General features: G+C 50.0%; 6 protein-coding genes across 18 annotated transcripts; 3 read left to right on the top strand and 3 right to left on the bottom strand.

Moving 5' to 3' along the window:
* Positions 1-1580: 1580 nt before the first annotated feature.
* FOXG_05059 (uncharacterized protein) lies at positions 1581-3057 on the top strand. The gene is made up of 4 exons (XM_018383162.1): positions 1581-2099; positions 2159-2255; positions 2307-2452; positions 2509-3057. The coding sequence occupies exons 1-4, from the start codon at positions 1925-1927 to the stop codon at positions 2838-2840; spliced, it is 750 nt and encodes a 249-aa protein (XP_018240041.1). The 5' UTR covers positions 1581-1924; the 3' UTR covers positions 2841-3057.
* FOXG_05058 (uncharacterized protein) lies at positions 2968-9456 on the bottom strand. Of its 5 annotated transcripts, none has more exons than XM_018383159.1 (4): positions 9079-9456; positions 7897-8065; positions 5966-7700; positions 2968-5914 (listed from the first exon to the last, which is right to left on the bottom strand). In XM_018383159.1, exons 3-4 carry the CDS (start codon positions 7604-7606, stop codon positions 3170-3172), a joined length of 4386 nt encoding a protein of 1461 aa, XP_018240038.1. In that variant the 5' UTR covers positions 7607-7700; positions 7897-8065; positions 9079-9456; the 3' UTR covers positions 2968-3169. The 5 variants fall into 5 exon arrangements, with proteins under 5 accessions (XP_018240038.1, XP_018240037.1, XP_018240036.1 ...); XM_018383158.1 differs by having other exon boundaries at positions 7897-8670; positions 9079-9448; XM_018383160.1 differs by having other exon boundaries at positions 3002-5914; positions 7893-8065; positions 9079-9448.
* A 150-nt stretch (positions 9457-9606) lies between these two features.
* Positions 9607-12321, top strand: FOXG_05057 (uncharacterized protein). 3 transcript variants are annotated; one of them, XM_018383154.1, is made up of 5 exons: positions 9607-9945; positions 10003-10219; positions 10272-10657; positions 10708-11551; positions 11600-12321. In XM_018383154.1, exons 1-5 carry the CDS (start codon positions 9906-9908, stop codon positions 12225-12227), a joined length of 2115 nt encoding a protein of 704 aa, XP_018240033.1. In that variant the 5' UTR covers positions 9607-9905; the 3' UTR covers positions 12228-12321. The 3 variants fall into 3 exon arrangements, with proteins under 3 accessions (XP_018240033.1, XP_018240035.1, XP_018240034.1); XM_018383156.1 differs by having other exon boundaries at positions 10003-10657; XM_018383155.1 differs by having other exon boundaries at positions 9607-10219.
* Positions 12322-12590: 269 nt separating this feature from the next.
* FOXG_05056 (uncharacterized protein) lies at positions 12591-18210 on the top strand. 3 transcript variants are annotated; one of them, XM_018383151.1, is made up of 3 exons: positions 12591-12637; positions 12687-13130; positions 13194-18210. In XM_018383151.1, exons 2-3 carry the CDS (start codon positions 12949-12951, stop codon positions 14023-14025), a joined length of 1014 nt encoding a protein of 337 aa, XP_018240025.1. In that variant the 5' UTR covers positions 12591-12637; positions 12687-12948; the 3' UTR covers positions 14026-18210. The 3 variants fall into 3 exon arrangements, with proteins under 3 accessions (XP_018240025.1, XP_018240027.1, XP_018240026.1); XM_018383153.1 differs by lacking the exon at positions 12591-12637 and having other exon boundaries at positions 12660-13130; positions 13194-17622; positions 17676-18210; XM_018383152.1 differs by lacking the exon at positions 12591-12637 and having other exon boundaries at positions 12660-13130.
* Positions 13427-18039, bottom strand: FOXG_05055 (isocitrate dehydrogenase [NADP], mitochondrial). Of its 5 annotated transcripts, none has more exons than XM_018383146.1 (4): positions 17840-18039; positions 16529-17424; positions 15803-16339; positions 13427-15727 (listed from the first exon to the last, which is right to left on the bottom strand). In XM_018383146.1, exons 2-4 carry the CDS (start codon positions 16953-16955, stop codon positions 15303-15305), a joined length of 1389 nt encoding a protein of 462 aa, XP_018240028.1. In that variant the 5' UTR covers positions 16956-17424; positions 17840-18039; the 3' UTR covers positions 13427-15302. The 5 variants fall into 5 exon arrangements, with proteins under 5 accessions (XP_018240028.1, XP_018240030.1, XP_018240029.1 ...); XM_018383148.1 differs by having other exon boundaries at positions 14725-15727; positions 16529-17646; positions 17840-17863; XM_018383147.1 differs by having other exon boundaries at positions 14725-15727; positions 16529-18034.
* Positions 18135-21342, bottom strand: FOXG_05054 (uncharacterized protein). The gene is made up of 3 exons (XM_018383145.1): positions 21177-21342; positions 20531-21121; positions 18135-20475 (listed from the first exon to the last, which is right to left on the bottom strand). The coding sequence occupies exons 1-3, from the start codon at positions 21231-21233 to the stop codon at positions 19372-19374; spliced, it is 1752 nt and encodes a 583-aa protein (XP_018240024.1). The 5' UTR covers positions 21234-21342; the 3' UTR covers positions 18135-19371.
* Between the last annotated feature and the right edge of the window lie 548 nt (positions 21343-21890).

The raw sequence follows: 21890 nt of genomic DNA, 5'->3' as shown, positions 1-21890 counted from the left end.
GATGGGATTTACGCTCGTAAATTTGCATCCCCTGTCAAAAGATAACGACTTCGAGCTTGGAAGTCTCGTCAGGTCGCATCGAAGGTTATGCGAATATGTGGACAAACCTTGACCTCGTGTCTTTCATTCCTTAAATGAGGTGCTCACAAGCAACACACGGTGGTCGTTGCGCCTCTCCTTGCATTGCATTGCTCTGGTCAAATATTGTCCGAGCTTGACCTGTAGGTCGACTCGTTTGGTGACCTCCAGTATGAAGAAGATCATCGGTTGACCAAGGTTTCGCCTGTTGGTCCTTAGGTCCTTGATATTGCTTGGCAAGGGGTCGGGGCGTTGCTCGTCTATATCTTGCGGGGAATGGTTACATGCTTGCGTCAAAGCCAAACCATTAGCTGAGGGCAAAGACCAATGGTGCCGCCCAAATATTGGAATGTGCTGGATGATCACTTTTAGAGCCAACGGTGTCTCATGCAAGGAAACCACCTGCGGGCCGCATCGGGAGTCTCCAGGCCAAACGTTTCGGGGACGCATGAAGCATAGCAGATAGTATCCAATATCAGAAACTATTGGAAAGCTAGGTATGCATGTATCGGACTGGCCGATTGTCTCGTGAGAAGTTGTTGAAACGGCGCAACGCACGACGGGCATTCCATGAGCACAACCAACAGTCGGTGTTGAAGCTTGGCGAGCATTGGATCTCGGAGCACATTTAGACCTTTGTCAAATGCAAGCTGACTGCAGATCATCAACATGAAAGTCGTTCCTAGTGGTTAGGATGTGAATCCTCGTTGGTTTGCATCGAAGCACAGCTTCAAACTTTGAGCAAGCAAGCTGCATCAGGGCAACATCTCAGGAAAGGAAGTTCGAATCGACGGAATGAGCTTCGCCTTGGCTGGAAGATTGGGTTTCGACTTGAGCCGACATTTGTGGATTCTTGTTGGGAAAACGAGGTTGTGAAATGCGATATTTCATTGTCAAACTTTTGGTTTGTATCTATGTTCTTCGTACTTTCATCCGGAGGAGGCTTGCAATGAATACACTTCAGTACGAAAGCAAGCTCGTCACTTGCTCTCTTATTTATGTCTGCCGATGCGAATAGATGAGCGACACGTCTCAGCTACACAGAAAGCTTCTTCTGGTATCGCCACGCAATTCACGTCTGAGGCATCAATTCGTAAAACGCATACAGCCTCAGGCTTGCACATTGAGGTTTCTCTGTCTGCACCCTCACTCTCGGTGGAGCGCTCTTACCCGCCGTGAATCAATCAACAGGCAGCACTCTCAGCCTGCTGAGTCCCGAATTTTCATTGGCTCAAATTCTGCCACTCTCCAGATCACTCCCTCCCTCACCGCCTTCAGAGTCAGTATATAATCTCGCTCTGCCCCTCCAAGCTACGCTTTTCCTTTTCCTTTTCTCTTTAGCTCTCTTTGCCTTTTGGCTTAGATCAAGTGTAGTATCTGTTCTTTTCAGTTTAATCTCTGAAAGATGTCTAAGGACATCAATCGTGATTATTCCTATTTTTGAAACTCGGGTGGTCTCCGCTGTGCTTGCACATGATTCCGCCCACAGTGTCCCTGGTATTACACTGCCTCCAGGTGACGCGAATGCACTTTTTGAGCTCCTTGTTTTTCGTTGCTTGCTCGGGCTTGCCTGGGCAGTGAGGAAGAACTCCCTCCATTCTCGTGATCCTACTATGTTGTGATATGTGATGCCGATGGTAGAAAGCAAATGCTTGTAGCCAGAGTAATGATGTGCCTTTGAACCTCCATTTCTTCGCTGTATATTCTTTTCGTGATCATCGCAACCTCGTGCTAGGCAAATACCTATCGCCCGTCATCTGGATACACAAACGACTAGCGTAGCTCCAACCTTCTTCTCCAGAGCCTCATCCGCAGAGCCTCATTCACCCTCCCTCAAACCGCCATTATGTCCTCCGACACTCCTCTGCTCGATCCTTCCATCTTCTCCCACCTCCAGGAGAAGCTCGATGAAGAGACCGCCGTTCGTGATAACCTCACCCAGATTATCCAGCGTCTCGAGCGCGCCGTTGCCACCGCTCAAGGTCTTCTCTCTCGCGTCCACTCTACGCCCCGCGCTCGCTGTCAGTTTTTTTTCCATGTCCAAGTTTGTAATGCGCAAAGCTGATTAGAGAAAATGCAGACCCTGCGCTTGTGTCACAGGTTGAGGATGCTATCAAGGAAGAGGTCACTATTGTGAAGGAGCTGAATGAGGTGGCTAGCAAGCACCCATACTACAAGTACGTCCTCGCAGCCATGTCAAAAAGCGTCAAAATCTGATTCGGGGATAGATACAACAGCAAGTGGGCGAGAACCGTTCAAAATGCTATCGGCACCGCTGTCTACACTGCCTGGCTCGGCGGTCTAGGCTCTGACTCCCAGCCTGCTTCTCTCGGTCGCCTTCTCACTCTCGAGCAAGTTGGCGAGGTCTTCCAGGGTTCGCGAGCCATCTCCAAACCTATCTAGAAACCTTAACGCTAACATGCCCCCCAGTCCCCACAAACCTCAAGGACCGTGATGCCTTCCACTTCACCATCGAGGAGTATCTCCTATGTCTGACAGACCTCACCAACGAGCTTGCCCGTCTGGCTCCCAACGCTGTCACCCTCGGAGACTTTGAGCTTCCTCTCGTCATTAGCGGGTTCATCAAGGATCTCTTCGCCGGGTTCCAGCTTCTCAACCTCAAGAACGACATTCTCCGCAAGCGAGCTGATGCTGTCAAGTATGACGTCAAGAGAGTCGAGGATGTTGTCTATGATCTGAGTCTGCGTGGACTGGTCAAGAGGGCTGGCGAGGGTGACACAGAGATGGCTGCTACCGAGTAGGTCGTTTATATAGGTAGAATATCCGACATCTCAAAGTTGAGAGCATAAATCAATGATTAAAACTGGCCGCAGGTATCAGGCCCTTCCATGTACAGTTCAAATTGGAATCACAGTTATGTAAACGACGTGGAATATGAAAGATTTTAATTCTTCTTGTAATGGTGCATATCACGCGCTCGGGCACATAGTATAAGGAATTCAATGTCTTTATCCTCGATTGACCTTGGCTGATGCGAATTTTGGTTACATTAAAAATACACCATGATATATCCCACTTCTAAACTCCAAGTCAGGTTCAATATAGTAAACAAGCTTTATATAGCTCATCGTTAGTCGTGTCGGAATGTACACTTGTCTCCTCTAGCACACTTGCCCTGCTGCCAGAAAGTACAAGGCTTGGTACCAATGAGTGCTTTGTTAGCAGGCTTGTGTGGTGGTAGAGTAGGCTTCTTTTTCCTTCCATCTTTTCCATCACGGTCTCCTCTGCCTCCGTGATGATCATCGCGGTCGCGGTCATACGTCCGTTCACGGTCCCAACCTCGATCTTGGTCTCTATCTCGGCTGTATGCTCTGTCTCTATCCCATTCTCGCTCCGCTGCGGGTGGTGGAGGCGGAGGCGGGACTTGCTGCCCTTGTGCCATTTGGCTGAGCATCATGTACTGCTGGTATGATGGATCATTGGGGTTGAGATATGAAGCGACATTTGAGGTCGCGGTCGAGGCTTGGCCTGAAGCCTGCGACGGCTGGTTGATAGCGGCCAGGATAGACTGGAGCTGGGTATCAGGAATTTGCGGCTGCTGCTGCTGTGCAGGTGCAGTTGTCGTCTGGGGCTGGGGCTGAATTTGCTGCAACAAAGCCATGTAAGGGGCATAAGCCTGTTGTTGCTGAGCATAATAGGCCGCCCAGTCCTGAGGATTGGCTGGGGCTTGGCCAGACGAAGCACCGACAGCTGCTGCTTGCAGGGCGTTGGCCTCCGCTTCTGCGCGCGCAAGTTCTTCGTCTGCCCTTTTCTGTCGAGATGCCAGTTCTTTGTTGTGCCCCATTTGCCACTCGCGGACCTTCTCTTGATCATGGAGAATCCATTCTGGAGGCGAATTGCTGGGAAACGGCATGCCTGAGAGAGACTTGGCCACACCTTCAATGGCACCTCCGCAAAGGCGAGTAGGCATGTCAGAGTAATGAAAGGCACGCCAGGCATCGTTCGTGATTGGGTTAGAGTCTCGCCAGCTCTTGACCTTGTCGGATTTGAGTAGCGCAATGACCTGTTCCAACACGGCACGGCCAGCGATAAGAGGTAGAGTATCATTAGCCAGGGCCGGATGGTGCTGTGAGTGAGAGGCATGTTGAGGGGATGTGCGGGGCGCCGAAGAGGCGCCTCGGAGGTTGCCCAGAATCGAATCGAGACGAGTTCCTGGATTGTTCTTTGCCTCGATGCGTTGTAGGGCCGTGTAGAGTGCTCCATCAGATCCCATTTGCTGCTCATCGCGCCATCGAAGCTGGATCTCTTGGAACTTTGAATCATCAGGCAGATATTGAGTCTTCTGTTGACCAGTTCCAGCAGCCTCGAGCATCGGTGACTTGGGTGAGGGCGGTATGTCATCGGGGTCAGCATAGATAGCCATGAGCTCCCGTTGCTCCCTATCCGCAATGCGCTGCTGTTCATCTGTTGTAAAGGTGACATTTCCGCCTCGGGTAACAAAGTTCTTGTTTCGGACGTCTGTTGGTAGCCTAGAGAAGTCGATTGCGACAGGTCCCATCCAAGGTTGATAAGGAACGTCTTCGTCATCCTCTTCTTCCTCTACGTTCGCACGCTGTTTGAGTACCATTCCTTCAGATCGGTCGTCGGCGGCATCTCGGGTCATGTTCGACTCTCGTCCTTCGTCCTCAGCTTCTTCCTTCTGGAAGATCCTAATCTGAACAAGCTCAGTTTCAGGCTTCCAGCTGACTCGAAGTTTACGGCGAGCCTCTTTCCGGAGACGCTTGGCCTTCTCTTCAGGTGATTCGGAGGTTTCAGACCCATTTGTCTCCTTCGGTGCAACAGGAGCCTCGGCTTTTGGTGCGTTGATCGAGTCCAAGAGCGAAGCAATGCCGGACAGGGCGCTGGCTGAGCTTGAGGTCGGAGCGGTAGTGGTCCCATTTCGAGGTACCGGTGGTTTCGTCTCAGTTCGCGGTGGCTTCGCTTCTGCTTTTATCTTGTCGTCACTTATGACCTTCACGTCTGCTTTGGTTTCAGGCTTTGGTGCAGGTTTGGCTACTGGTCTGGGTTTGCCAGGCAGAATAGAAGCTGCTGCTGCCTTTGCTGCACTGGTTTTGGATGCTGATTGAAGTTGAATCTTGGGCTGCGCAAGTTTCCTGCTAAGAGCATTGCCGCTAGATTCTACTACAATCTTTTTAACCGTTCTTGTTTCAGCCTCCTCGTCTCGCCCACGCTTGGCTGAAGGCTCCATCCCCGGTTTAGCCTTCGCTCTGCTTGACGCAGAAGTGCCTTGATAGCCTGTGCTTTCGGGCTCACTGGCCTTGAGCTTCTTGACTTTGACTGTGATCTCTGATACAAGCTCTTTGACCTCCGAGTCTCCCTTGTCGGCAAAACGTTTCCTCACTGTTTCAAAGTTTGTTGTCTCAGCGATCCTTTTCGTCATAGGAAAATGTGTAAACATCTCAAGGACAATCTTGGGGAGCTTTCCCGAAAAGTCACTCGCTTTGATACACATGATGAGCGCATTCACCAAACTTAAAACTAGCTTTTGGTGACCGCCAAGGTTATCCAACACCGCATCATCTGCATGCTCGATAGTGGCGTCCAAAGCTCGGTAGAGTATTTCTTTCTTTTGTTCAAAGTCCTGTCGTTCCCTTGCAATCACACCTTCCGGCTTCTTGTCCTTGATAGCTTGGTCGAGTTCCTGCTTGGCACGGTTCATTTCGCTGCGAAGTTTGATGAAATACTCGCCTGCTTGTTGAACGCGAGTTGCAATCAGGGCATTGGTACGTGCAACAGACTGCTCGATGTGCACCATCCCGATGGCATCCCAGGCAGCAGCTTCAGCAGGGTCGGCTGGGCGAGTAGCTGCGCGGATCTGGACATGGTTAGTCATAAGGCCTACGAAAGACTGTACCGGATAACTTACTGGCTTACCACGCTCTTCCTCAAGCTCTTTTTTTGCCTTTTTCTCGGCTTTGTTCTTCGAAGCCTCGTCAGATTTAAGTTGCTCTTTGAAAGCATGCGGGTACTCCGTGTATTTGGGACGCCGTTTGCCTAAGCCCTTCATGGAACGATCAAAGTCATCCAAAAGCACCTTAGCCTCCATGCGCCTCTCATCAAGTCCACCCTTATCTGGAGAGGGGCGGTATTGGCTGGTGAAACGCCCTTGGACTTCACATGGAAGACTGTAACCAAGTTCGGGGACCATCTGTCTTCCGCTACGAGCTGGCAGTGCCACGAGAGGCGCAAGCTTATCATAGCTCTTAGGTGCGGGAAGCTTAATTGTTCCCTCATGAACCAAATGAGGAAGCCCCTTGATAGCAGGAAATTTGGCTTGGGCGGCCTTAGTGCGCTTATTAAACTGATTGATTAACTGGGCTTCTTCGGGCGTGGGAGTCGGAGCTGAGAGGCCATCGAGATCATCAATCTTTTTCACAGCAGGAGACCCAACAGGCGAGTCGACATATGCTGCAGTGGGCTCCGGAGTGGGGGTAGGAGTGTTGATTTCTGTCTTAGCTACTCGCTTCCTCTTCTTAGGAGGCGGTTCGTTCGTCGCGGGTTGAAGGGCCCCAGTATCTTGATTCGTGCTTGGTTGTGACAAAATGTATTGAGTGTTAGCTGTGGGTGGTGATGTGGCGTTGTTGATGAAGTGGGGTGGCTGCTGATGATGTATCGATTGCTGGAAGTTCTGGCCAGGCAAAGGCTGCGAGGTCTGGGGATAGACCACAGGTTGCTTGGGGGCGAACTGAGGCTGCGGTGGTGGTGGTTGCGGTTGGTTTTGTTGCATCTGCTGTTGAGGCTTAGGAGGTTGCTGTTGAGGCTGAGGTTGCTGTCGTGCTTGCGGGTGACCTTGTTGGAAGTTCAGTTGTTCATTCGGTCGTGGTTGAGGCGTCTGGCCGTTCACTGGAGGTGAAAAAGCAGCTTGGTTGTACTGTTGCTGATTCTGGACCGGGGATGGCTGGGGCGGTCGACTGAAATTATGACCCGGGGTATAAGCAGACGAGATGCCGTCAAACTGCTGCACTGGTGTATGGCTCTGCTGCCTACTTGTTTGTGGCATTACATGTTGCTGAGAAAACTGCTGGATAGAAGGTTCGAAGGATGACTCATTTTGTGGTGCCATAGAATATGGGAAGTTGGTAGAATGAGGATGACTTGATAGTTGTCCAATGCCAGCCATGGCGTTATCCAGGTTCATTTTGCCGTGTTGACCGTAGATATCAGGATGAATTCCACTAAAATCTGTATCCATTACATCTTGTGACTGTTGTGAAAATTGTTGGTTCATAGAGAGAGAGTCATGGCTTGGGTGGTAGCCTGCTTGGTCCTGTTGAGAGCCATGCAGAGTGTTCGAGAGAAAGGGGTGACTTTGATCAGAGTCGAAAAAGTTTGACGGGGAAGCATCTTGAGGATTAAGTTGTGAGTAGGCTGCCTGCTCGCTTACAGGCTGTGACCAAGGCTGATGAGGGTCAAATTGGCCGTTTTGGCCTGCAAAGGCATAGTTATTGTGCCATTGATGCTGTGTCTCATCGGCGCCGTTTTGGCCATTGTTTGACCAAGACTGCATCTTGTGATAGATGCTGTGTTTAGAAGAGGCAGCTGCTACAACAGCAATACGACCACAGAGACCAAGGATCAATTATCTCGAACAGCTTTAAGAGCTAGTGCATGGTATTAGCAATCATTGCTACCTTAAGATGAGGTGCGAATGTGTAAACGCGAAGGATGCGATGAAGGAAATAAGGAAGGCAGTTGAGCCTCGTGCAACAACGCACAGGTGTGGCTGGGGGTTGACGTAGCCTTGATTGGAGCTACCATTCATGTATCTGAAAAGCGAGAAATAATGTACTGACATACAGAAATTAAGCTGACAAGAGACTTTATGCAAGTGTCTTGCTGTTAGGGAGAGGCTTTCGGCTGTCGCAGCTGCAGGTGGCCCACCATAGAAATACGCTAGTCGATAAATGGACGGGCTGACAAGGGTCCAGGTCTTGGGGAAAGGGACAAGGTGAATGAATCTGAAAGTCTAGAGAAAGCAAAAAAAACCATCAGCAAAGTCTGCAACAAGAACTAGAAGGTCAGTAGTGTAATAAGTGATGTGTAGAATAACATAAAGGGAATCTCGTGAGATTTCTGTAAGATTAATGCGTAGAGAGCGTTGATAAAGAGCATCCATCCATCTTCCATCCATATTCCATTAAAAGGCCGTTGGTTTAGAAAAAGGGTGTATGGCTGGTTGATCAAAGGTTGGACAAAGAATTGAGTGCGACAGGCTCGTCGACAAAGAAACTCGAGAAAAAATCGAGAATGATAAACTCGAAGCGAGATTTAGAAACTTGGCTTTGTCGCAATAATTTGATCTCTGAAGCAATTCAGATTGCTTTGTTGGTAAATAGTGGCATTCTGGAATGGCTTTGGTGGTGGAGCCACTGTTTCCTTCAGATGCGTGTGCACACGCATTTTAGTGTAGCGTAGTCCCTGTGATGTTGCTGTCTTGGGGTGCCGCTGAGCAGAAGTTGGAGCTGAAAACAGCGTTATTTCCAGCCCCTGTACCCAAGCAAGCGCCTGAAAAGACAGGCGCCTGCAACGTCGCAAAGACGATGATCAACAGCCATGACGCCCTTTTTGACTCTGTATGAATGAATGAATGAATGCTCTTTATATCATCAAATACTCGTGCCGCAGCTTTTTTAGGTGCGCGTTCGCCTGCAAACTGGCCAGATTGTAGATGCCTGGTTTTCGTCACCTGGACCTCTCTGGGTTACCCAGCCGCCACAGCTCTTCGCCCCTAGAAGACGATGCTAAGGAGCTTTATCTCCAAGCAAGTCTCCATGACGGTAACCATCTTCTCATCTCGCAATTTAAATGCTGCAGAGAGTCCAAGTGGTTGGTTCCATTGTTATAGAGAAATCACAGATACAATGTTGCTGCTTTGGTTCATGATGGCGGGATGACCCAGCCATGCAGAATGACGCGACAGAGGTAAAGAGGTTGATTGGTGCAGGGTGGAAAAGGGAATGGGGTCAAGTTTGGGCATACCCTTTGATTCAGATAAGGTTCCTTCAGTACAGTAACTCTGTCCGTCTTCTTACCAAAAGATGCGGAGCAGCTCTATGCCATCTGTATATTGCGCAAGTCGCGTGGTGTTTACAACATTATCGAACGGAGGTGTGACCTGTCGGAGAGGCAAAGAGAGCAGCACAAGGGTGACTCGTTGGTTCGCCAGCACAAGGCGTTTGACGTGGGCGCAGATCCGGAGGATGAGCACAAAGATGGGAATTAAAATACCAAGCGCAGCTTATATATAAACGCGTTTGACCTGCTGAGCGCCAGTCAGCGTTTGTCGCGATGGTTGATGGTGGTTGATGAAGTGTCGTCGGCTCGAAGAGAATGAAGAGAAGTCCCTGGCGATTTCGCATGGGACTCAGAGAACGGACCTGGACGTGTTTGGCTATGATGTGGCCCCATATTTCAGGCACAAACACAATCATGACGGTGGGCAACTGCACTGGCAAGTGCCCCTTTGGAATCAGCGGGCCCAGCACCGTGGCACTTTCCATGTCCAATCGTGTCGGCGCTTGTATCGGTCCGTGCTTCCAGCTTGCGCGCCGTCGGGGGAGCTTTCCAGCAACCGTAGTATTGGATCGTGGCCTCAAGCTGCCATCAACCAAATCGATACGATTTCTTGAGTTGAAGATTGACTGAACATTCTGTACCTAGGATTCTCTAAGGCTACAACATCTTGTTTCGACATACGTTTCCTCCTACAATCGAATCTGCTGTGAACAAGCGACCTGGCCATTCTCCTGAATTACATCCCACTATCACCACCTTAAGCTCTCGACGCCCCGACGTCATCTGCCAGTATGGCAACCAAGGGAAACTCCCTGCGCGATCGCCAAATAGGTTTGTGATGCTGAACTCTCGGTGCGCCCCTCGTTCTTCGACTAATGCCTTTCTCAGCGTCGCTAAAGAAAATCCTCAACTTGAACGAAAGTGTCGAATCCTCCGAGGCCGACGAAGCCCATGCCAACGGTCTACTTGCTCCTGTTGCGCCTATCCTCGATGCTGATGGCAACCCTATCTGGAAGGTACTGGTCTTTGATGACCTCGGTCGGGATGTTATCAGCAGTGTTATGCGCGTCAGCGACTTGCGGTCAATGGGCGTAACCATGCACATGTAAGTCGACGAGCCTCACGAAGATATACAATGTTTAACATGAGCTGCGCAGGCACATTGGCGGCGCAAGGCACCCTATCCCCGATGTTCCAGTCATCTACCTCCTCGAACCGAATGCGCAAAACCTCCAAGCCATTACATCCGACTTGCAGAAGGGGCTTTACACTCCCGCTTACATCAACTTCCTCTCCTCCCTCCCCCGTGTCCTTCTCGAGGAGTTCGCTACACAAACTGCTGCTGCTGGAACATCCGAACACATTGCTCAACTGTTTGACCAATATTTAAATTTCATTGTCGCTGAACCAGATCTATTCAGTCTGGGCATGCAAAAAGAGCATACGTATTGGGCATTGAACAGTGCAGCCACCAGCGACGAGGAGCTTGATCGTGTAGTGGATAAGATTGTTAGCGGTCTCTTCAGTGTGATTGCTACTATGGGTATGCCGGACATTCTGTATTCAAACCCAACATGCTGATAAATCTTACAGGAGTCATTCCCATTATCCGATGCCCCAAAGGCGCTGCTGCAGAGATGGTCGCTGCGCGTCTCGACCGAAAACTCCGAGACCATATCCTCAACTCAAAGGACAACCTCTTCTCAGGGCCGCGAACAAACGCTTCATCCAGTACTCACTCTTCCCGACCCGTACTCATTCTTCTCGATCGAAACATTGATTTGGTGCCAATGCTTTCTCATTCTTGGACATATCAAAGTCTGGTTCACGATGTTCTCAACATGAAGCTGAATCGCATCACCATCGAAAGCCCTGCGGAGGAAGGAAACCCTGCCAAGGGCCCCACGAAGAAGGGTTACGATTTGACTACAAACGACTTCTTCTGGGCCAAAAACGCTGGCAGTCCTTTCCCTCAAGTAGCGGAGGACATCGATGCTGAATTGACCAAATACAAAGAAGAAACAGCTGCGATTACGAAAAGGACTGGTGTTACAAATTTCGAAGACTTGCAGGCCGATACCAGCGCGAGCGCTCAGCATCTCAAGGAGGCAATAACGTTGCTTCCTGAAATGAGAGAGCGCAAAGGCATTCTCGACATGCATATGAACATCCTGGCGGCTTTGTTGACAGGAATTAAGGACCGCCAGCTTGACAACTATTTCCAACTGGAGGAGAATGTTGTGAAGCAGACCAAACCTCAGATTATGGAAATCATTAGTGACAGTACCAAGGGTTCTGAACCCGTTGATAAGCTGCGATTGTTCATCATCTGGTACTTGAGTACAGAACAAGAAGTGAGCCGACAAGAATTCGAGGGTTTCGAGAAGGCCCTCTCAGAAGCTGGCGCGGATGTATCATGTCTGCCTTATGTTCGACAGTAAGTTTTTAAAGCAATGATTTGTCTTGCGCATACTGACCAGGACAGGGTTCGCGCTACAACCAAGATGACACAACTAACTACCATCAACAACACTGCTCAGCCTGCTCAAACTTCAGATCTCTTCGGCCGCTTCTCGTCTATGTCATCTCGTCTCACCGACCGCCTCAAAGAATCAGGAGTGCCCACTGGTCTGTCATCAAACTTTGAGAGTCTCATCAGCGGTGTGAAAAACTTCCTCCCTGCCGATCGCGATTTTACAGTTACAAAGATCGTCGAATCGATCATGGACCCCTCGTCAGCCTCCTCTTCAGCTATTGCCAAGACAGAGCACTACCTCTACTACGATCCTAGATCCGCCAATGCTCGAGGCACCATGCCTCCACCAAGTGCTATGCGGTCTGGCGCTGGAGCTACTCCAGGCGGCATGCCTGGCTCCCAAGTGCCCGGACAGACTGCTAGCTTTGGTCAAAGAAGACAAGGCTTCAGTGAAGCCGTCGTTTTTACAGTTGGCGGTGGCAGCATGGATGAATATGGTAACTTGCAGGAGTGGGTAAGTCGAGCAGGAGGCGACAGGGCTAAGAAGAGGGTTGTATATGGCAGCACAGAGATGGTGAATGCTGCAGAGTTCATTAAGGAGGAACTAGACACACTAGGAAAGGAGGTAGCATCATGATGCTTTGGCTTTAAAGAATAGATAATGAGATTTCCGAATCATAAAGGCACAATAAAAGCTTGCAACTTTACTTGAAACTATTTTTTGCAAGGTACTCTCATACAACTCGTCGACAGTGAAATGGTATGCTGTTGATGTGTTTCTGAACCACTAAGTACCTTGTTGACTGAATCTGTGTGTGCTGACCGAAATAATGATAAGTAGCACAATAAAGCAAGCAATCAAATGAGGAGATTTTGCTTCAATCCCCTTCTTTCATCAATCTTACACCTCTTGTGACATCCTCAAAGTCTCCTTTACTGTCGCGTGCTACCCTAAGCCTCTCCGAGTTGGTACGCGGAACATTTTAGAACCAGGCTTGGGAGAAGCTGATCTGGGGCAACTGCCAAGTGTGCCTGAGCTACTGTAAGGTACGTACCGATCTAATGTGAGAACAACACCACCTGAAGAGACCCGTAGGTCCCGTCACAGCCTGGTTTGGTTTGGCCTGGCCTGGCCCTGAACAGAACTGAATGCGCCAAAACATCAAATCTTATTGGCGAACCCTGTCACTCTCTACTTGTCCCATTGTTTCCTTCAGCATCGACAACATCGCCAACTCGTATCATCAACAAACACCACGCGATTGATCATTTCGTATCTCGATTATATTCGCAACCCCAGCGCGTTTCATTGACGATATCTCTCACCCGATCGCGCGTCGATCACAGCCTCCCTCGCAATGGACGAGTCCCCCGTGAAAACAGAGGGCGCCACTCGTCATCGCGCTGGATACAAATCATGGAAGAAGAAGTATAGAAAGATGCGCATCGTGTTCGATCACAAGATGCATGATGGTGAGGAGTTGCACAAGCAAGAAGACAAGGCTGCTGCATTGGTCAAGCGCTTGGCTGTAGAGAACGAGTAGGCTATCTCCAGTCCATCAACCATTTACCAGCAGACACGATACTAACATACTATCAATAGCCGCTTATTGGATCTATTACTCGAAATCAACAATTCTCCCCAAATTCCTCCAGAGAAACAGGTCGATGTATCCCTTGAGCCTCCATCCCAAGCCGATGCGCTTGTCCATCCCCTGGATGAAGAACATGAGCTACATAAGGACACACCCAAGAAGAAGCTTGAAGACCTTGTTAAGAGTGTACCACATTCATCATACAGCAGCGCCAAGGAGACATTACCACAAATCGTCAACGATCTTAAGGCTGTCGATGGCGAAACTTATCCTGCCGATTTCTTATCTGCCGATGACATCGACAACTACATCTACGAAATCGATATGGCCCTCGACCCTGAGAATATGCTTCCTACACTCGCTCCCCGCGCTCATCCCGGCAATCATCATCAATCACATCCACATCTTAAGAATCCTACAAGTGTGACAAATTGGCTGCGCAAACATGCTCCCAAGATTTTCCTCCAGGACGGAGAAGCACATGGAGACGCAGACGATGCTGAAGGTGGTCACACCGGTGGGCGTAAGACGCGTGGGTCACGAGGTGAGCGCGGCGGAAGAGCCAGCACAAGGGGCAAGCGTGTCAGTGCTGCAGCTCGTTCAGCAGCAGCCGCAGAGCGCGACGTGGACGCCAGCATGGATGAGGATCAGGAGCTTGCCTCAACACCTGCTGTTAGGGGCAAGCGCAAGAGGAATGCAGAAGACGACACGGGATACAAGCCTCGTGGCTCATCAACACGGCCAACGAAGAAGAAGCGTAAGAGCGAAGCAGCAGAAGGGACACCAAGCGCACGCAAGTCTAAGAAAGACAAGGAGGCTCCTCTAGCCTCCGCTGAATAGGTCCGGCATAGGGCTGAACAGATACGTCTGTGTCCAGACACGCAACCTTGCCATGAGAGTACTACTGTTAGAGCGAGAGTAGCCGCTCTCGACTGTATGGTCAAAGCTTGCAAAATTGTATTACTATCGAAATCGAAGAACGGAGCCCTACGGACAGAATCCGTATGTATGCGAAATCCCCGGCATCAGAATCGCATGCCTTGACAACCGCGGTTTTCCTTCCGGCCAACCGAGGCCATCTCGGTCGGGTCAACCCGGGCCTGCGGGTGTGTTTATCCTCTGTACTTGTCAGCCTTTGATGTCAGCCTTTTATACGATCCTTTTCATTTTTATATACACGTGCGGGCTTAAGCCGAGGCATTCCCCACCACGGGGCTGCATACAGACGCTGAAGCTAGGAACACGCACATCTGTTTTCTTTGGAAGGGGGAAAAGGGAAATAGGGAGTTGGTTGTTATTGTTGCTTTTCTGAAACAGGGAATTATTTTGGAGATTGGGTGTCGGTTACGCTAGCTACGGACAACTACCGAGGTTTGACAGCAAGCAGTATGACAAAAAGAGGCGTCAGAAGCGGCATCTACCAAGAGCAGCTGTGCATTCGAATGTATCGTACATGTGAGAAGAGGTGCAGGGACAAGTTTCAAGGTCCAATAGATTTGCTTTAAGCTCAATTTGAGTACATCTTATGACTCTACCACCCATTGATCCGCGACTAAAGAAGGACTAGGAGGAATGCACTACGGGGAACGAGTGGTCACAATGCGAATGGCCGGGGAAGATCTAGGTGAAGAAAACTATAAAGCAGGGCTGGGTATCCCATCTTGTCTATATGCTAAGAACAAGCTTGCTTTCTACATGACATCTGCTTTCCAATACTCGGTGGCATGATACATGCTGTCTCCTCCTCAAATCTTTGCTTTTACATATTCAAAAACCCAACATCCTATCCAACCACAATGACGATGGAGGAATGCTTTTCATAAGTCGTTAGCCAACTGCATGTGTCTGTGCAGAAGGTTCCGGTTCATGATTGCTCTTGACGACGCCAACTTCCTTTCTGCTGAGGAAGTGAGTGGCCAAGAGATCGCAAGAGGTGACGCTCTTGTGGTTCTCAAGACTGTGAGATGCTATTCAGGTTGTGACAACATATTCGACGCCGATTCTTAAGAGTTCATGAAATAGTGGCTACTCTTTGCAGAGGCATAAGAGGCCAGGAAGGTGGAAGCGGAATTAGAGGCTAAAGGGAGGCTGTAAAAAAACGACAGATGACAATGCGTTTACAGCTTCTCCTTGAGGGTTCGCTTGAGACGGCGCTCAACGGCATCCATGTACTCATTGGTGGTGACATAGTCCTTGCGCTCAGACTTGCCAGTGGCAAGGGCAAGATCCTTGGTCATGATACCGTCAATATCGACAGTGTCAATGCAAGCCTGCTCAAGGCTCTCAGCAAAGGCGACAACCTCGGGGGTGTCGTCGAGCTTGCCACGCTGGACGAGACCACGGGTCCAGGCGAAGATGGAGGCAATGGGGTTGGTGGAGGTCTCGTTACCCTTCTGGTGCTCACGGTAGTGGCGAGTGACAGTACCGTGGGCAGCCTCAGACTCGAAGGTCTTGCCATCAGGGGTAATGAGAACAGAGGTCATGAGACCAAGAGAGCCGAAGCCCTGAGCGACAATGTCGGACTGGACATCACCGTCGTAGTCTGTAGATGTTAGCTTTCATGCGTTTTAAGTAGGCAGAGCCTGAACAAGTGTTCAGACCACAAGGGTGGACTTACTCTTGAGGGCCATGATGTAACCACCGGAGCTCTTGATCATCTGGGCGACCATGTCGTCAATGAGACGGTGCTCGTACCAGATCTTCTTGGCCTCGAAGTCCTTCTTGTAGGTGGACTCGTAGATCTCCTGGAAGATATCCTTGAATCGACCATCATACTTCTTGAGGATGGTGTTCTTGGTGCTCATGTAGAGAGGAAGCTCCTTGTCAAGAGCCAGCTTGAAGGAAGCGTGAGCGAAACCAGTGATGGACTCGTCGGTGTTGTACTGGGTCTGAGCGACACCGCCGCCGTTCTTGAACTGGAAGACCTCAATCTCTTGAGGCTGGCCACCCTCGGGGGTGTAAACCATGGAGAGCTTACCGGGGCCGGGCAGGACAGCGTCCTTGGCGCGGTACTGGTCACCAAAGGCGTGACGGCCAATGATGATAGGCTTCTTCCAGCCAGGAACAAGACGGGGAATGCGGGGGATGACAATGGGCTCACGGAAGACGGTACCACCAAGGGCATTTCGGATGGTTCCGTTGGGGGAAAGCCACACTGGACATGCAAGTTAGCCGAATTCAATTTTGTTAAGCTGACTACTGCAGGTTTCATTCGCTTTGCTGCTGCTTGTTTCCCCTCATGTTGCTTTTCCTGCATGCCTCATGTATGCGGGGTTGCGATTGGCGGGGCGAACATCGAGGCGCAACGCGAACTAAGACAGGGTCGGAATGGGAATTAACTTACTCTGCTTCAGCTTGAACTCCTCGACACGAGCCTCATCGGGGGTGATGGTGGCACACTTGACACCGACGGAGTACTTCTTGATAGCCTCGGCGGCATCGATGGTGACCTGATCGTTGGTCTCATCACGGTACTCAAGACCAAGATCATAGTACTTGAGGTCGATGTCGAGGTAAGGAAGGATGAGCTTATCCTTGATGACCTGCCAGATGATGCGGGTCATCTCATCACCGTCGAGCTCGACGACGGGGTTCTTGACCTTGATCTTCTGGTGAGAAGCCATTGTGCGGACGGCGAAGGGAGAGATGGTTTGGATAGCACCGAAGGAAGCTCGGACAGGGCGGACGGCGGATGAAGTGATAGCGACACGGCGCAGCGAAGACGAGAGAAGAGATCGCTGAATGGAAGAGGCGAAGACAGCGGCGGGCATGATGGGCGAAAAAAAAGAAGAGGAAGAAGTTGGGAGTTTATAAAAGAGGTATAAAAAGGGTCTGGTACGGTAAGGCAGGCAGGTACGGGAACCGGACTCGGGAATCGTCGCCGGAAGTTTGGCTCGACTTGGGACTTTCCTTGAGTCGCTAGTCGTTACAAACTGCAAGTGCAAGTGCCCAGCGCGGGGTGTAACTGCAACACGGACGGGCAAGCGGTTGGTTTGGGGTCGGAAGTGGAGGTCGGAGGTCGGGTTCAGGAAGGTGCTTGGGGTGCAGTTTTGCACCTTCTAAACTTCAACCGAGGATAGGTTTTCGGTTGATGTGCGGCGTCCGAGAGGAAAACCGACGATGCGACGGGGGAAGGAGAATATGGGGTAAGTGTTAGGTAGGCAGGTGTGATTGATGCGTGGTTTCCCCCCAATGAGACGGGGTGAATTTGATCAAGAGGCGCCGCTAGTCGATTGGAAGCTGGGGAATTTCGTCAGGTGTTAGTTACAGATGCGCGCGTAAGCAAGAATGGGAAGAGGGGAAATGGTTTATGAGGCGATTCATGTTTTGAGTGTTTTCTTTTGCCTCTGGCCTCTTGAGGGGTGTGAGTTTTAGGAAACGTCTGTCCTGACAAGACCACGAGGCTTTGGTAGTGCATCTTTAATTCAGCAGAAATAGGTATGATCCAATCTGAGATCAGATCTATAGTATTTAGCTGCTAAAATCCTTAGATGAGGCGAATCTAGAAGAAGCCTTGCGGTCTTCGAATATGCTCATGAGGAATATCGTTGGTCAATGACGATACAACTGTATCATGACACCTATTGTGGCTGACAATTGACCACTGACAACTAGCGAAGCTAGCAACGACGTGACATATAAAAGCTGCACTTACAAGGCTCGATTCGATCGAAACGTCGTTTTCTTCTGGTGCTGAAGCTGTTGACGAGAAACAATGTTGATGATGTAGAGATGGGATTTGAGCCGAAATCGAGAGAGAGAAATAGGAAGGACAAAGGAACATTCAAATCCAATTCTTCCGACAACGGACTGTTCTCTTTTCCTTTTAGCCTTGTAGGGTCCAAGGCCGAAGACGGATGATGCGGTGCGGGATATCAAACGTGGCTGACATGATCTTTTTAGACAATCGCATGCTATGATATGACAGGGGTCGAGTCTCTCTATCTAAAGTGTCTACATATGACGTTCTTGTCCAACATGAAGCTCAACTTCACCTCAATTGACCATCTCGCGATAATTTTCGAGAGTCTTTAGACCCCTCGTAGCCTCCATTACATCCCCCCCAACTCTCAGGGTGTGTCTCGAGTATTCCTTTTCTCTTCCTGCCAGGTTCTTTTGGGGATGAGGCTCGGTACCTGACCGAGCTGGGGCACCGCAACAAAAGCTGCAAGCAGAGAGAAAAAATGCCCAGCCAGTCCCAGCCTCGACGGTTAACACTAGTGTCGATGGGTTCCGCACTTGGTCCCCCGCTCAGTGGGGGACGACGACTACCGCCGGACGCTATGGCTGCTTGGCTTTAAATTAGGCGCTACATCTCGTGCATGACAGCTGTTCTCGTTTTTTGCCTCATCTCGGTGTTACTGTCGCCGAGTACGGGAAGCTTCTCAGTTGCATTTTGATACGGTTACAGGTGGTCGATCTTAAAACATGAGCCGGAAGTAAGCGGGTCCGATGCAAGCCTCAGAACCTCAATTTGGTGTAGGTAGTATGATGATGCTCTGAGCTTCATATTGATTGATTTATATAAACCCTTTTGGCACACTCTACCGGGAATAACACCTCCCGGCCTCTTGCATCTCGGCGCGGAGCGCATCTCCGTTCTCCAACTCGGATCTCCGGTCAGGGTATCCACTCTCCGCGCCGTCATCGGGGGACGATATTCGGTTGATGTCCGAGCAACAGGAATGAGATACCGACACTCGATGCCGGGTTTTAGAGTCGGGATATGTAGTGATTGTGAGCTTCCGAATATGGCTCCAACTCAATCATTGCCTCTGGGTAAGCATATTTCCAACATGCTTCATACCAGCTGTGTGTCTGGTTATCTTCCGTTACTCGAGTCGGATACGTACTTGTCCCGCGGGAATCATCAGAGTTCACGGGCCCTCCGACAGTGAAGGAATGAACAGGCATTTAAATACCTCATTCAGTCGAAACCAATGGTTGCTGTAGTAGCACTGAGGTGCCCTTTCATTCTGTCGGGCTTATCAACCTCAGGGAAGGAGACTATCGACTCATATTTCATGAGGTCTCGGAAACAAAACCGGAAACAGATATGCCACAGCGGCTGAGAATAATCATCGATATCCTTTCCGTTTATCGTCCCGGAATCTCTTTCTATTCTAATAATACATTCCTTGCTTGGGCCTCGTCCACCCAGCAACACTGCAAACATCCAGCATCAGTTCAAACGTCAAAGATCTCACCAACTCCTTCGTTTCCTCCCCTCCTGTTCTCAACAATGTCCAACCTCCAACCTTCCCAATGTTTAAGTGATCTCTTAATCTCCTTGATCCGCTCGATCCGTCTCTTTGACTCCTCCTCTTGCGCCTTGCGGAATGCATCCTCGTCAAAGTCCATATCGTCGTCCTCAAGGAAATCATCATCATTACCACCGGCGAGAGCGTTGAGGCCACTCGTAAAGAAATCACCAATTCCTCCTCCAGGTCCCGATTTCCTACGCTGAGTTGGAGACATCGCATGTCCAGGAGAGAGGTCGACATCATGGAAGCCTGGACTAGTTGCCTCCAATTCGCGACGTTTCTCAATCCATGCTCCACTTCGAAGCTCATGCACTTCGCTCTCCAGCGCTCGGATCTTTCTCTCAAGTTTCTGGCGTTCCTCATCCTCAAGTTCATCAACACCTTCATCGTCTAATCCGCCGCCACCCTCCATGGACTTTCTGCTTCGGAGCTTTGCATTTTCGCTCTCAAGCTTCTCAACCTGTGCCGTCAACTCTGTGACATCGTGTTCTGCCTTCTCCTTCTCCTTCTTGAACGCCTGTAAACGGGAATCTTGCTCCTTATGTAACGTAGTCAGGGTCGTCGCCTTCTTATCCAATGCCTCAACCTTCTTCTCCAGCTCATCGCGAGCGCTCTTGACCTCTTCGAGCTCATGCTCGAGAGTCTTGATCTTGGTCTCAGCGCTTGTTCGTTCGCTACCTTCGCGGACTGCTTTCTCTGCTGTCCTCTCGAGGTTGTGCTTGAGGTCCTGTAGTTCGCGCTGAGCCTTACCCGCTGCAGCCTCAGCACGGGCTAGTTTGTCCTCCAGAGCAGTAACTTGTTCCTTTTCGGATGACGATCCACTGGCGTGTCGCTCTGCCTGTGCTCTGAGTTTCGAGATTTCAATTTCCATAGACTCAATGGTTGCTGTCTTGGCCTCGAGCTCAGCCTTGAGATCTGCTGGAGGTGAGGCCACAGACATGGAAGGACGGTGGCCATGACCAGGTCCTCGCGATACCTGTTGTTGGAGCTGGGTGTTTTGACGTTGAAGCGAGGCGACTTGGCTCTTCTATGAAAGAGTTAGCGGATTGAGTGCGGTTGTGGTTGCATGCATTATCACCTACCAAACTATCCAAAAGCCCATCTTCGTGTCCACCTGCTTTTTCTGTATCTTCACCATCGGCCTCGCGTATGTCGGCCAATTCGTTTTCGGCCTTCTGCCATCGCTTCTCCGAGTCCGCCGCCTCTTTAGATAAACGTTTGTTCTCCTTTTCTAATTCTTCGATTCTGGCCATGTGCTTTCTGTAGATATCTGGAGCAGTTTCTCCATCGGGACTGAAAGGGCTGGCAGGCGCAGCACCTCCTGAGGTAATGGAGCCGGCACGAAATGATGTAGATCTCAGTTTCGACTGTTGGGCGAGAGAGGGGGTAGCGGAAGCCGAGGTCTCTTCGTCACTGCTGCTGTCTTCATCGCTATCGTCGTCTTCGTCGCTGCTCTCCTGGGTTCCAACTTTAAGTGGCTGCGCGGGTTCCTTAGCAGGTGGCTTCTCTTGAGCCTTCTTCTTGGGTTCTTCGACGGCTTTCTCTTCGCTCGCTGGGGCGGCCTCAGCCTTTTCGGCAACGGGTTCGGGCGCGGCGATTTCGGCTGGTTCTGGCTTTGTTTGCTTTGCTGCTGGAGTGGCCTTCTTATTACTCTTCTTCTTCAATTGCTCGACCTATGTCGCAATGTTAGCGAAAGCAGCCAGGATAAGAAGGGAGGGGTAATCGAACACGCTTCTTGGCCGCAGCAATCTTCTCCTTGCGGGCCTTCTCTTCTGCATCGGCCATGATGAGGTGTTATTTGGCTTAAGTGTATATAATTCAATTCTGTATGAGGTGCGTTGTCGTTCTTGTTGAAATGTGTCGTCTTGGCGCTAAATGCTAATGGAGATGTAGCTCCACGTTCAGGGACTCGATTCAAGGGAGCTCCGTCATCACGTTGAAGCTTAGCTGGCCTGTGCATGCACCGTGCACGTGTCTTAGGCCACCAATTAACACTGTGTAGATGATCGTGTAAGTTAGCAAAACACATTTCCTAGCATGAGATCAAGAGTACCATGATGTATTATGTAGTATCACAAATTCTGAGGGTTCTTGATATAAAATTATTTAGAGTCATGTTTTACCGAACCTATTTCATTCGTCCACTAATATACCGCATGTTGGCTTCGGGATGACAATCCATTGTATTTGTTCGATGAGTCCAACAATGTTATACTCACCTATCTCGAGCTGTGATCGACCCGAAAGATCAGTCTTCTTAAATTTGGTTTTAAAGGATTGAGGGTATCTATTTTCTGTCAGTCAAAAGATGCCATCAAACTTTGGACGCTTACTGTGCAATCCAAAGTGGGCAAGTGAGCTTCCAATGTCAGGAGATGGCAGCTACGATGTTGTTGATAACTGCCATATTGCATCAACTTTTCACGTGCCCCCATAAAATTA

Source organism: Fusarium oxysporum, chromosome 7 (genome assembly GCF_000149955.1).
Source record: "Fusarium oxysporum f. sp. lycopersici 4287 chromosome 7, whole genome shotgun sequence".
In the NCBI taxonomy this organism is placed as follows: domain Eukaryota; kingdom Fungi; phylum Ascomycota; class Sordariomycetes; order Hypocreales; family Nectriaceae; genus Fusarium; species Fusarium oxysporum.
Note: the sequence above shows the minus strand (reverse complement) of the source record. Positions and strands in the feature narration are given on the sequence as shown.

Bases quoted from the DNA above. Each gene is read 5' to 3' on its own strand.
- FOXG_05059 (XM_018383162.1), top strand. From the start codon at position 1,925: ATGTCCTCCGACACTCCTCTGCTCGATCCTTCCATCTTCTCCCACCTC. The intron at 2,100-2,158 runs GTCAGTTTTTTT...GAGAAAATGCAG, and splicing joins CTCTACGCCCCGCGCTCGCT to ACCCTGCGCTTGTGTCACAG. The intron at 2,256-2,306 runs GTACGTCCTCGC...ATTCGGGGATAG, and splicing joins AGCAAGCACCCATACTACAA to ATACAACAGCAAGTGGGCGA.
- FOXG_05058 (XM_018383157.1), bottom strand. From the start codon at position 7,606: ATGCAGTCTTGGTCAAACAATGGCCAAAACGGCGCCGATGAGACACAG. The intron at 5,915-5,965 runs GTAAGTTATCCG...AACCATGTCCAG, and splicing joins AGGAAGAGCGTGGTAAGCCA to ATCCGCGCAGCTACTCGCCC.
- FOXG_05057 (XM_018383154.1), top strand. From the start codon at position 9,906: ATGGCAACCAAGGGAAACTCCCTGCGCGATCGCCAAATAG. The intron at 9,946-10,002 runs GTTTGTGATGCT...TGCCTTTCTCAG, and splicing joins CCTGCGCGATCGCCAAATAG to CGTCGCTAAAGAAAATCCTC. The intron at 11,552-11,599 runs GTAAGTTTTTAA...TGACCAGGACAG, and splicing joins TGTCTGCCTTATGTTCGACA to GGTTCGCGCTACAACCAAGA.
- FOXG_05056 (XM_018383151.1), top strand. From the start codon at position 12,949: ATGGACGAGTCCCCCGTGAAAACAGAGGGCGCCACTCGTCATCGCGCT. The intron at 13,131-13,193 runs GTAGGCTATCTC...TACTATCAATAG, and splicing joins CGCTTGGCTGTAGAGAACGA to CCGCTTATTGGATCTATTAC.
- FOXG_05055 (XM_018383146.1), bottom strand. From the start codon at position 16,955: ATGCCCGCCGCTGTCTTCGCCTCTTCCATTCAGCGATCTCTTCTCTCG. The intron at 16,340-16,528 runs GTAAGTTAATTC...TTGCATGTCCAG, and splicing joins GGAGTTCAAGCTGAAGCAGA to TGTGGCTTTCCCCCAACGGA. The intron at 15,728-15,802 runs GTAAGTCCACCC...TAACATCTACAG, and splicing joins TTACATCATGGCCCTCAAGA to ACTACGACGGTGATGTCCAG.
- FOXG_05054 (XM_018383145.1), bottom strand. From the start codon at position 21,233: ATGGCCGATGCAGAAGAGAAGGCCCGCAAGGAGAAGATTGCTGCGGCC. The intron at 21,122-21,176 runs GTTCGATTACCC...ATTGCGACATAG, and splicing joins TTGCTGCGGCCAAGAAGCGT to GTCGAGCAATTGAAGAAGAA. The intron at 20,476-20,530 runs GTAGGTGATAAT...ACTCTTTCATAG, and splicing joins ATGGGCTTTTGGATAGTTTG to AAGAGCCAAGTCGCCTCGCT.